We start from the raw sequence: 13,814 nt of genomic DNA on the forward strand, positions 1-13,814 counted from the left end.
TGAAAAACGAAGAAGGGGTATTTGAGAGAACATACCTGTCTCATTATGCACTGAAGGATGCCTCTCATTAGCTTCACCACGCTCTGAGGAGAAAGAGATTCAAATCAACTTGTTTCCACACCTTGCATCTGGTTTTCAGTTAGAGCAACATTACGGACATGGACTAAAGTGTAAAACATAAATACACCTTCATGGAAAATAAGTTATTCCTTTCAACACCTGGTCATACTTTGTGAATGAGTGTAAGCTGTGACTGCTTCAATCTAAATATGTAATCACACGTTACTTTCAATTGTTTTCCAGGATTTGAAGTCCAAACAAATCAATTTATTTTGTTCAGCAAAAATACTTTTAACTACAATAGTAATTTTGGTTTGTATGTTGGTTCCAATTTTTAGATCTGGACTGAAATTATTGGTCCCAAGAGAATAAATCCTAGCTTATTTGGTCGTTTACTTTTCTTCTAGGGCCACCAGCGGGTCAACGTTTTAATTTGTCCATTAAATGTATCATAAGCTTTACTTAGATTGGCACACAATTTTGTAAAGACATACATGGTTTTCATATGATGTATCTTAACGCCTTAGATTAGATTGCCTTAAAAGTTGGTCACACATGAATCTCAACAACTAATCAAATATACATCTCATATCTATTAACATTTAGTCTTTCGGGAAACCCACTTGTAATGTGCACTTATCAGTTAATTGAAACTATAACAATAACTCTTACTTTAAATGGCACTTGTGATCCAATTTTAAAAATAGCACCGTCTCTTTTTCCAGCGAGTAATGTTAGAGGAATATCACACACGGAGAAAAAAGATGGCCAGACGATTTGGACTCGGAAACCATTTTCGGATGTGCCTTTCAGTTCTGTAAATAGTTTTTAGTGTTTGTGGTTTCAGGATCTTTATGAAGGATAACCTATATGCAAAAAACAGCAAACAAGAGCGAGGAAGAAGGGCTTCTCTGGCTTCAACATAAATCATGCTTTGTGGTTTTGTCAGACATACAGTAGAACAGTAGGTCACTACTTCCAATGCTACCATGCTACTTGTCAAAACCAGGCAGACATTAGGTCGTAATAGGATTTCATTTGTGGTGTTTTGTACCGCTGACTATTCATCAAATGTTCATTCATTTCAGTCTCTTGATAGCGACAAAAATAAACTCCGCCGCCAACACTTCCCCTCTCTACTGTGGTGCGGTCTCAACAGCAACAGTGACCTTTGACCTTTGCAGGAAGAGCGGCACGGTTGAGCTATGGCGCGAGTAACTTAGTAGGTCAATTTCAGCGCAGCTCAACCCTAAACAAATAACTCAAGGCCTGTATTCTTTGAACCTCACAGCTCCCCAGATTTCCAAGGTTAACACCACTCCTGCTTTGGAGAGTGATCTATCGTTTCATGTAGGGCTGCTCGATTATGGCAAAAATCATAATCTCGATTATTTGGGTCAATAATTGTAATTGCGATTATTAAATGCGATTATTCATAAACATCCATTTATTGGAGAAACATTTTTTTTAAAAGTATGTTTTTAACAGTTGATTACCCTGAACTTTAAGTATAATTCAACTGAAAAACCACAAAAAAAAAATTTATTAAAAAAAAAAAAGTCATAATAATAAAAAAAAATCGTTTTATTTCGATTACGTTTTTTTCGTAATCGTTGCAAGCCATAATCGTAATCGCGATTAAAATACGATTAATTGAGCAGCCCTAGTTTCATGCTTTGTCGTTTTTATCGAGCCCTCTGAACCCCACGGTCACACACCTGTTGTGGATTTGATGAAACCGATCTGCAAATATTTAGCCATCACGAGTGTCGGATGGATGGGAGTCATGGGGGCAGCTGCGATACGAGTGATAAGTTCTGGACACGTCACCGTCAATCAACATCAATCAGCTTTACTTGGTTTCATGGTAAATGACGATGATCTGAACGAAAGTCAGCTTTCGCCAATCTTAAGAGCCTCCATATGTTGCGTTGGTTGAAATGTAATTTGGGGTCCTGGCAAGAAATATCCTCCATAGAGCCATGAGTGTGTAGATGACTTGTGAAGACAGCGAAACCTGCACTTTCTGCTTCATGGCCTCTCCTTCCCAAGGTCAATTTTTATTGGCTGTACTTTAATACTTCAGTTTACAAATGAAGGGCTTTACTCCAAAGTACAATTCATCCACTTTGGCAAATGTTTAAGTGTGTGTTATTAAATATCCTGCGAATGAAATGCTAGCAATTTTCAAATCTTCTCACTGGATACAGTCGTTTTAATTGGTTGTAATTTTGCGCCAACAATGACTACTGGAAAAAGAGTAATTTATTTGAATAGATATTATTTAAAACTAAATATTATCAGACCTCTTTGGTGTTTAAAGCCAATCATTAGTCAGTGCATTAATAGAGTGGCGCAGGAATGAGACCTAAGCCCAGAAAGTTAGCATTTTAGCACTTTCGGGTACCCACATCTGGAATTCAAGGCTTTTTTGATTTCTTTTAGTTAGACGCCTGAAATAAGATCTTTGGTTAAAATAATCTGAGCTAACATTTTGTTTTATAACATTAAATATGTCAGTAAATACCCAGGTGGTGAATGTCTGAAGTTGTTATGTGTGTTGCGATTGCTAACAAGAGTCGATATGAGACTACTGCATTAGCCGCCTTTAGCTTAGCGGTGGTGACATGAAGTCATGTGACATTGCTGTAGTTCCTTTATAGCATAACATTAGCTTTTTACCTCTCAAGACTAAGTTTAAGCATCAACATTTATTAAAGTGGTGTTAATATGTGGAGATTATCCTGCTGAACAAAACATGTAAGTATCATAAACGTGCGTTAGAAATAATCCAATGGAAAAATCCCTTGCTTTTTGTTGAGAGATCCCTTGCATTGCTAACTTCCGGGTCGGCCTACATACAGTGGGGCAAAAAAGTATTTAGTCAGCCACCAATTGTGCAAGTTCTCCCACTTAAAAAGATGAGAGAGGCCTGTAATTTTCATCCTAGGTACACTTCAACTATGAGAGACAGAATGGGGGGAAAGAATCCAGGAAATCACATTGTAGGATTTTTAATGAATGAATTGGTAAATTCCTCGGTAAAATAAGTATTTGGTCTCCCACAAACAAACAAGATGTCTGGCTCTCACAGACCTGTACCTTCTTCTTTAAGAGCCTTCTCTGTCCTCCACTCGTTAACTGTATTAATGGCACCTGTTTGAACTCGTTATCAGTATAAAAGACACCTGTCCACAACCTCAAACAGTCACACTCCAAACTCCACTATGGCCAAGACCAAAGAGCTGTCAAAGGACACCAGAAACACAATGGTAGACCTGCATCAGGCTGGGAAGACTGCATCTGCAATAGGTAAGCAGCTTGGTGTGAAGAAATCAACTGTGGGAGCAATTATTAGAAAATGGAAGACATACAAGACCACTGATAATCTCCCTCGATCTGGGGCTCCACGCAGACCTCCCCCCGTGGGGTCAAAGTGATCACAAGACCGGTGAGCAAAGATCCCAGAACCACACGGGGGGACCGAGTCCCTGACCTGCAGAGAGCTGGGACCAAAGTAACAAAGGCTACCATCAGTAACACACTACGCCGCCAGTCAAACCCTGCAGTGCCAGACGTGTCCCCCTGCTTAAGCCAGTACATGTCCAGGCCCGTCTGAAGTCTGCTAGAGAGCATTTAGATGATCCAGAAGAGGATTGGGAGAATGTCATATGGTCAGATGAAACCAAAATAGAACTTTTTGGCAAAAACTCAACTAATAATAATAATTAATAATTCCTTACATTTATTATAGCGCTTTTCCAGATGCTCAAATTGCTTTACAAATACACATTACACATATCATACATGCAATGGTCATGTACTGTGGACAATACCCACAGGAGCAAGTTCAGGTGAAGTGTCTTGCCCAAGGACACAACGGCTTTACAGACACAGCAGCGGCGGGTTTCACTCCAGCACACTGCGCCACACCGTCCATCTTCACGCCTCGAAGTCATCGAGGCGCTTTTACAAGTACACATTAGTATCATACATGTACTGTGGACAATACCCACAGGAGCAAATCCGGGTGAAGTGTCTTGCCCAAGGACACAACGGCCTGACGCAGTGGCGGCAGGAGCGGGTTTCGAACTGGAGTTCCCCAGCACTCCCCCTTGATCTGATGATCAGATGCACAGACCACTGCGCCACCCGTCCCAACTAGACGTGTTTGGAGGAGAAAGAATGCTGAGTTGCATCCAAAGAACACCTACTGTGAAACATGGGGGTGGAAACATCATGCTTTGGGGCTGTTTTTCTGCAAAGGGACCAGGACGACTGATCCGTGTAAAGGAAAGAATGAATGGGGCCATGTATCGTGAGATTTTGAGTGACAACCTCCTTCCATCAGCAAGGGCATTGAAGATGAAACGTGGCTGGGTCTTTCAGCATGACAATGATCCCAAACACACCGCCCGGGCAACGAAGGAGTGGCTTCGTAAGAAGCATTTCAAGGTCCTGGAGTGGCCTAGCCAGTCTCCAGATCTCAACTCCATAGAAAATCCTTGGAGGGAGTTGAAAGTCTGTGTGGCCCAGCAACAGCCCCAAAACATCACTGCTCTAGAGGAGATCTGCATGGGCCAAAATACCAGCAACAGTGAAAACCTTGTGAAGACTTACAGAAAACGTTTGACCTCTGTCATTGCCAACAAAGGGTATACAACAAAGTATTGAGATGAACTTTTGTTATTGACCAAATACTTATTTTCCACCATCATTTGCAAATAAATTCTTTAAAAATCAGACAATGTGATTTTCTGGATTTTTTTTTTCTTCTCATTCTGTCTCTCATAGTTGAAGTGTACCTAGGATGACAATTACAGGCCTCTCATCTTTTTAAGTGGGAGAACTTGCACAATTGGTGGCTGACTAAATACTTTTTTGCCGCACTGTAAGTACGTTATCACAGCACCACACTATTCCACTGTCTTCTTTTCCAGAACCACACACACACACACACACACACCCACACACACCTGCTCCAGTTCGTAGGCCTTGGCCTTGTCTTCGTCGCGGTCAGCGTTCTTCCTGTAGGCCAGGCTGAGCCCCCACACTGAGAGGACGCAGTACACATTGTCTCTGACCCACGAGTGGTTCTGATCCGAGCTGCCAGGCAGCAGACCCGTCACTGGATCCTGTCAGACGCAGAGAGGTCAAAGGTCATGGGTCAATGGTTAACAAAACAGAGGGGCCAGAAATATGTGTAAAAAAGTATTTGTGTACACATCTTCTCCTTTAGCAACCTTTTTTAGTTTCCTTTGAGAATTAAAGCAACTTCCTTCAAGTTTAGTATCTGTAACATATCACTTAATAACATTTCCCAATAGCCCAGTTGCTTCCTGTTGTTAAGAGACACAACAAGCCTTTATAATAGAAACATACACGGGAAATGTGTGATGCCGTTTAAGAGGAAGAAGAGTATGATTATATCTTTGTAAACTGTACAAATATATGTTGTCCCTGAACAGTTACTAAATAATAATTCTCCGGATTTGTTTTCTGCGGCTTACTGAGGCATGGTGGCAGTTTTTCAACATCAAGTGTCCTCAGAAATAGAGATAAATGTGGCTTTGTGGTAAGTTTCACAAATACACCAGCGAGGAAGTCGACATGTTCTTTGTGGAAAAGTGTGTGTACTTTATGTGTTTACAGTAGCACGTGTTGAGCTATTTTGCTAATGGAGTAGACTGTTGAAAGGCTGCACTATGACATCTCTGGCTACAACATTTATTACCCGAAGAATAACAGACAGAAATATATATATGCATTGCTTTTAATCAGCGGCTGCAGCAACCCTCCACGCACTGGGAACACACTCAGTCATTAGTGCTGAGCAGTGAGCTGAATGCTGGCTCGCTGCCATTTGGGACGCATTCAAACGATGACTTCACTCCAAATTCAACCACTTCATTTGCAGTTTTAAACTAGTTTAAATCTACACGTAAAGAGCACATCACTGAAAGGTGAGATCCCAAAACCTCCACGATAATGATCGTGTGCTTAAATAATTCAGGATTAAACCCCAAATTCAGAATGTTTTCTTCTCCTCAAAAGTGTCTTTATTGACTTAATTAAGAATAAGCATGTAGTGTTGATTTTTGCTCTAAAAGCCAAGTATTTTTGCTGTCCTTCACAGCAAACATCGCTGCCTGCTGCAGATACACTCTCTACAACAGGGGTGTCAAACTCAAGGCCCGGGGGCCAAATCCGGCCCACGACTTCATTTTATGTGGCCCCACAAGAGCTTGCAAAAAATATGATTTTATTATACGGTTACATGCTACTTTACAGAGGCACGTTGCCCATAAACTACATGTCCCACAATGCATCTGAAATTTGACTTTTCTCTCAGAATTTGACTTCTTTTTTTAAAGTCACTTTTTTTTTCAAAATTTCTTTTTAAATCATTTTGTGACATTCTCACTGAAGAGACTTGCAATTATTTGCCCTAGACTTCTGCTTTCAGACGTAGTTAATTATGAAGGTATTACCCTATCTGATAATAATCCAATGCAGAGCAATAATGTAATATAATACATTAAATATTAAATATTAAAATATGTATTTTTATATAGTCTTAAAGTTACAACCGGCCCTTTGAGTGCAACCATAATGCGAATGTGGCCCGCAATGAAATTGAGTTTGACACCCCTGCTCTACAACATCAGGAGGATGCGTCCCCTCCTGACCCAGAAAGCGCCGCAACTTCGGGTCCAGGCTCTCGTCATCTCACGCCAAGACTACTGCAACTCCCTCCTGGCTGGTCTACCTGCATGTGCCATCCGACCTCTGCGGGTCATCCAGAATGCAGCGGCTCTTCAACCTTCCTAAATTCTCCCACACCACTCCGCTCCTCCGCTCCCTCCACTGGCTTCCGGTAACTGCTAGAATCCACTTCAAGACACTGGTACCTGCGTACCATGCTGCGAATGGATCTGGCCCTTCCTACATCCAGGACATGGTTTAAACAGTACACCCCAGCACGTGCACTCCGCTCTGCATCAGCCAAACAGCTCGCTGCACCCTCGCTGCGAGGGGGACCCAAGTTCCCATCAGCAGAAACACGTGGGTTTGCTATCCTGGCTCCAAGATGGTGGAATGAGCTCCCATTGACATCAGGACAGCAGGAAGCTTACACACCTTCCGGCGCAGACTGAAAACTCATCTCTTTCGACTCCACTTCGAGCGATACAATTACTAACAAAGCACTTAATACCAACAAAGGACTAAAGCTAGTTGAAACTTGATGTACTTATATGATTCTGTTTTCTTCTAGTTTGTATCTTCTTGGTCGAATGCACTTATTGTAAGTCGCTTTGAATAAAAGCGTCAGCTAAATGCAATGTAATGTAATATTGACTATTTTACAAAGCTAAGTGTGACATGACATGCAATGGCATTCATTTATTGTGACAACATAACAATTAACCCTATGCTCAAATCCATAAAATGATGTTTCCAGATTCCCAACCCAACACAAACCCAAATCCCTGCATCCAGTTCAGAAGAGTGGAGTGTGTCGGAGCTGCGCATTAAAACCTTCGATGCAACAATCACACATGGGTGAAATATTCATACTTGGGAACATATCATGTATTTTAAATGAGAGTCAAGAGAAAAGTGCAAGCGCAAAATAATACTTTTAAGATTATTTTAAAGCTTCATGAAGACACACTGTAACAAGTAATGAGTGTGTAAAGATGCATTGTGCAATATGCATTTACATAAACCCTGCTGTGACTGCCCCAGCGAACCTGCCTGCAAGCATGAAACAAATGATAATGTACTTTTATTTAACTGTGCATTTGACTAGAACACTATAACATACTCACTTGGTGTCTCAGGATAGTTTGGTGCACCATCCGGGCATAGTTGTCCAGCTTTACGCCGGAGTTGCTCCTGCTTCTCATGGTGACAAGTGCGACGTTCAGCTCACTTTCAGGAAGGGTTCAAGTACAAAACAACACAACACTTGCTAAGTCCTCGACGGTAAAGTCATTTCTTTGGTGCTTCTCGGAGTCCAAAGAGCTGTAAAGAAATGCAGCCTTCGAGGGGAGCAGAAATATCCTGCTGCCTGGCTGCTGGATGTCATAAACACAGACTACTGTGGCAGGAACCTGCAAGTGTTGTAACCATGCGGCGAGGTGGGCAGTGGGCACCGGAAGTCACGCCTTCAAAATAAAAGCGTGTCAGGAAACATAGCTCTGTCCTGTTCTTGCGATGCATTTGTTGTTGTTGTTTTTTATTAAAGGCAAAGAAATCAATATATTGAATAGAAAAAGATGTCCAGTTTCCCCACAATGTATTCCTGTGAGTAAGATGAAATGGACCTTTATGAATCCCTGCTGTGGGGAAATTCAGAAGTTTAAACAGCAGCAACACTGGAGAAAAACACAGATTCACACAAGATAGATCACACAAATTAATACAATTACAATTACATTCAGGTAAGTAACTGTTAAAATAAGAAATGAACATGTAAGACGTCTTGGACTGTCACAGTATAAAATTCACTGTCACCATGCTCAGCGCAAATTATTTCAGGAAGACTGGTTATGTATCATGAAACACTGGCTTGCTTGTATCAAATCAATACATCCCATACATCATTGGAACGGGACGAACCTCAGCTACAACACTAACTAAATCATTTCCATCTCCAGCAAACACAGCCTACATGGCAAGCATTTTTATAATATACAGTAATGTAAAATAAGCACTATCTTTGAACTTACTGCCAAAAATAATATGAAATTCACCCCTGGTGTCATTCTGTCTGTGATCCCTTGATTCTACTTGCTTTGAATGTTCAAATGAGATGTCAACCATCAAAATTGGATCAGGGGTTCCAGAGAAATCACTGTGCAAAACACACCGGTCAATTTTGACCGAAAATAGCATGGGAAGGGGGGTATGACCGAACGCAAGAGAAGGGTCACATAAGGAGAAAGTATTGTGTCGATGTTAATTAAATGTTGTAATTCAATGGAAAATCGTCCAAACAGCACCAGACTTCAGACTATCATTAATGGTCCGGCCCTCAACAGCTCTATGTCAATTAGGGGATGTCATCTTATCCCTCGCCAAAAAACCTGGTGTTGTCGTAATTCAATGGAAAATCGTCCAAACGGCACCAGACTTCATATGATGGCTAATGGTCCGGCCCTGACCAGCTCTCCGCCAATTATGGGACGTCATCATATGCCGTTTCCATGTCAACGCCTCCCTCGCCAAAAGACCTGGTGTTGTCGTAATTACATTACATTACATTACATTGCATTTAGCTGACGCTTTTATCCAAAGCGACTTACAATAAGTGCGTTCGACCAGAACTCAATGGTCGAACCATAATTCAATGGAAAATCGTCCAAACGGCCCCAGACTTCAGATAATGGCTAATGGTCCGGCCCTGAACAGCTCTATATCAATTAGGGGATGTCATCATATGCCGTTGCCATGGCGACAGATCGCTCGCCATGAAATATGGTGTTGTTGTAATTCAATGGGAAATCGTCCAAACGGCACCAGACTTCAGACCAGAGTCCTGCATCGGGTCGGGTACCCACGGGCAAAAAAGGTGATACGCGGGTGGTATTTTTTCAAACGCTTTTTTCCGGGTTCGGTTCTGGGTAAAACAAAGATGATGCGGGTCGGGTCGCGGGTATTGCATAATAAATATATTAAAATAATAATAATTTAGTTTAATGTTTAAATCCTCAGACCTCTCCCCCGCGGGACCGCGCATAATCATAACCTCCGCAACGCATCAATCTGCTGCTGTGCGCGTCACATTCAAAATGGCTGAGGTGAAGCTCTCTACGGAGAATACAGCATTTTCAATAACACTTCCTCAAGAGCGAAATCCAACGTCTGGGAGGCTTTTAGTGTCATCCTAGATGGAGAAAATAACCAACATCCCACGCTTTTTGAGACAAATATGCAACTGCGTGTGTTAATAATTGCACGTTTTCACTGCTCATATATAGGCTATGCGGGTTCGGGTCGGGTTGCGGATCTTGTGCCGACGGGTCGGGTCGGGTTGCCGAACTAATTGGCAATAAGCGCGGGTAGCGGGGCGGGATCGGTATTGCACGTCGCGGGTGCGGGGCGGGAGCGGGTCTTGAAAACCAGACCCGTGCAGGACTTTGCTTCAGACTATCATTAATGGTCCGGCCCTCAACAGCTCTATGTCAATTAGGGGATGTCATCATATGCCGTTGCCATGGCGACAGTTCCCTCTCCATGAAATATGGTGTTGTCGTAATTCAATGGAAAATCTTCTAAACCGCACCAGACTTCAGATGATGGCTAATGGTCCGGCCCTCAACACCTCAATATGACAATAGTGAGTTTTCCTCAAAGGCTGTTGCCATGGCAACGCTTCCCTCGTCATTAAGCACGATATTGCTATAACTCCTGTGCAAATGGTAAAATAGTGTTCAAATTTCACATGTCTGCTAACCGTCTATTCCTCGAGACATATATGTGTCAGTTTTGAGATTTCTTCAAATTTCGTTGCTATGGTAACAAAATGGTCGCTGTGAAACACGGTTTTCTCATTACTCCAGTTAACATGCTCCAAGCGGCACAAAACTTCATAGGTTTGATAAAGATGCAGCCCTCAACACATCTAAGTATATTATGGGGTGTCATCAAATTCCGTTGCCATGGCGACAGATCAATCGCCATAAAACATAATGTTTATGATACTGCTGTAACTCCCCTGTACGTTGTCCGATTGACCTGAAACTTCCCACGTTTGCCAACGGCCGAGTCCTCGAGACATCTGCCTGACGTCGACGTGCGGACAACAGCCGAAGACCCGCTCAATGCTGCTTGCAGCTTTAATTTTGTTTATTTTTGTTGGCTTAAGTTTTTATTAAGTCCTCATTTTGTTATGCTAATTTTTTCCTCCTTGTGAGCGCCTTTTGTTATTTCCACCACCTACTCTGTTCCCAGTCCCAGCCGTGTTAGAGTCCGGACATATTGTAGTAGCTCTATTTAAACTTCCGCCTACTTCAGCTCACACAACTCAGCTGAGCTTCCAGAAGGGTGTGTAAGCAGAAACCCAGGATAGAGAGGCTGAGTGAAGGTGGTCTGCTCTCTGTGGAGGAGGGTCATGGTGTCAGACACGCTGTAGTAAGAGAGAGAACCTGCTCTGTGATCCAGGTACACTCCTATTCTGGAGGACGGAGGGCCTGAGACGGGAGTAGAAATACATTGATGGTAGAATGCATATTTACCGCCACTGATACAATCTAATGCCCAAGATTTGTTATTATATCCAAATCCACATTCCTTAGCTGTCCCAGTTCTGTTAATATCCTTGTATGCCACTGCTATAAAAGCTCTCCCGCTCCACTCCACCTCCCAGTAACAACGTCCAGTTAGACCCTCTGTACTCAGGACCTGATGACAATAATCAACAAATCTGTCTGGGTGAGCAGAATATGACTGATCTACTTTCATTCGTGTTGCTTTCCTGTTCCCGTCACTCAATGACAACAGCCAGTATGCTGTATTTGGGTCCAATGTGATTTGACGAGAATATCTCCTGAATCCAGCTCTGGTGCTGGGCTCTGCTTGGGTCTTTAAAACATCCACTCCAGTCACTGCCAGAGAGATGTTTCCCCACTCCTCAGTCACAACACCCTGCAGTTTATCTCTGGTCTCTGACACCGCCGCGGTCACGTCCTCAAATAAGCGCAGAGGACAGATATCAATGCTGGGTAAGTCTTCAGACTCACTCAGACGGGACAGTGAGGGGTAGTTGTTGAGGAAATGCAGGTGGTCCTCGGTGTACACTGGAGAAGACGCTTGCGTCCCTTCATTGTAAATTGTTTTTTAGCTCCATTTATTCTCCTTTAAATATCTTTAATTCATCGTAAATGAGTTGCAGCGGAGACAGCGATGATGACAGCAGTTGTAAGCGGAAGGTGGCTTATGTTTACAGCCCGGAATACATCCAGACTTGCGATAGTTTATCCAAAGTACCAAACAGGGTGAGTTACCTTGAAACGTTAGTTCACTGTGAGGCGTTTTACTCACTGGTTCTGTTCAATATTTAAATGTAATTCTCTGCTCATTTCGAGGCAAGTATGGTCCACTCACTGATAGAAGCCTACGGACTCCTTAAACACATGAGGTGAGTGAAGCTAATGTTGGTTTCTTAGTTTAACAGAGCTATTAAAACACATTTTAATAACAGAGAAATAGCATCGCATAAGGTTGCTTTACAGACGAACAACAAGTATGTTTACCTAGGTGCTTCCTGTAGTGCTAACCTTTTAAAAGTACTCCTTAAATTGTTTTGACTTTTTGAGAAGCGCTATGCAGTTCTGCTTTGTCGGCACTAGGGGGCACTATAACACAAGCTTCAAAAACAATAATAACAGCTTTATTAAAGGCCAAGAAATCCATTTATTGAATAGAAAAAGATGTCTAGTTTCCCCACAATGTATTCCTGTGAGTAAGATAAGATCAAATGGACCTTTATTAATCCCTGTGGGGTAATTCAGGAGTTTAAACAGCAGCAACACTGGAGATTGAAAAACAGGGCAGATTCACACAAGATATATCAGACAAATTATTACAATTAAAGATACAATTATATTCAGGTAAGTAACTGTTAAAATAAGAAATGAATGAAATGAACATATAAGACGTCTTGGACTGTCACAGTATAAAATGCACTGTCACCATGTGTCACTGATTTCTGGGACACTTGATTTAAATGAAGCTCAGCGCAAGTTCTTTCAGGAAGACTGGGTATGTATACGTTCACTCCTTAGCTGCATATTATCAGCTCATCACGGGCGTTGCCTATAACCCATTACATTCACCTCGTTCTCCAGCAGCCAATCACCGAGCTGCAGCCAAACTTTAAAATGGTTCTCCTCTCTCCTGCAGTCAGCTGTGACTTCAGGTTTTCATGCTGCGGCCCGCCTCCTCCTCATCACACCTCCTCTTCATCACATCTCCTCATCACATCCAGATCTTCAGCATCATCACCAGTGTCTAGACCCCGGGGGTTCCCTATATGCTCACGGCTGCATTTCCCCCTTTAAGGTAGGGACACGCCAAGCTGACGCCAAAGAACTCACACAGACTGTTGTGTCGCCTCAGATATACCATTTCAGGATCGGGGTCTAATCGCCAAAGACTTAACATTTATCATATGACATGTGTCAAGAAATGTTCTTCAAACTAAATGAAGTCTCTCCTGATTGAACTGTAAATGAGCAACATGTCATTATGTGTTTCTTTACCAGGTCAAATGTCTGCTTTGAAAAAGGACTTTATCTCTCCTGCTCCATGTTTAAGGGGGCCTCTGTTCCTCAAGCTTCTGCACTTTAACGTTGCTTTTTAAAAACTCACACGTGATTGACATGTGTATTCACATCAAGTGTCTAACTTGGGTATTTCCTTTTGCACTTAAAAGCACCAAGTCTTTAAATCCATCCATCCATCCATCTTCTCCCGCTTATCCGTGGTCGGGTCGCGGGGGTAGCAGTTCCAGCAGAGAGCCCCAAACTTTCTTTTCCCTGGCGACATCAACCAGCTCTGACTGGGGGATCCCAAGGCGCTCCCAGGCCAGCGAAGAGATATAATCCCTCCACCTGGTCCTAGGTCTACCCCTTGGTCTCTTCCCAGCTGGACGTGCCTGGAACACCTCCCTAGGGAGGCGCCAGGTGGCATCCTAACTAGGTGCCCGAACCACCTCAACTGGCTTCTTTCGACGCGAAGGAGGAGCG

At 42.6% G+C, this 13,814-nt stretch overlaps 1 protein-coding gene and 1 long non-coding RNA gene across 2 annotated transcripts in view; one reads left to right on the plus strand and one right to left on the minus strand.

Annotated features, from left to right (window-relative positions):
• The window catches only part of LOC117441036 (phosphorylase b kinase regulatory subunit alpha, skeletal muscle isoform-like), a 29,047-nt gene extending 20,838 nt beyond the window's left edge, over positions 1-8,209 (minus strand). The window contains exons 1-3 of the mRNA XM_034077231.2: positions 7,893-8,209; positions 5,037-5,195; positions 36-83 (exon numbers count right to left, since the gene is read on the minus strand). Coding sequence (XP_033933122.2) covers positions 36-83; positions 5,037-5,195; positions 7,893-7,970 — 285 coding nt within the window. The 5' untranslated portion in view covers positions 7,971-8,209. The remainder of the gene's footprint in view (positions 1-35; positions 84-5,036; positions 5,196-7,892) is intronic.
• Positions 8,210-11,021: 2,812 nt separating this feature from the next.
• LOC117441034 (uncharacterized) lies at positions 11,022-13,498 on the plus strand. The gene is made up of 3 exons (XR_004551355.2): positions 11,022-12,062; positions 12,153-12,205; positions 12,970-13,498. It is a non-coding gene; the product is annotated as an uncharacterized lncRNA (long non-coding RNA).
• The last annotated feature ends 316 nt before the right edge of the window (positions 13,499-13,814 follow it).

Source organism: Pseudochaenichthys georgianus, unplaced genomic scaffold, assembly GCF_902827115.2.
Source record: "Pseudochaenichthys georgianus unplaced genomic scaffold, fPseGeo1.2 scaffold_1417_arrow_ctg1, whole genome shotgun sequence".
Taxonomy (NCBI): domain Eukaryota; kingdom Metazoa; phylum Chordata; class Actinopteri; order Perciformes; family Channichthyidae; genus Pseudochaenichthys; species Pseudochaenichthys georgianus.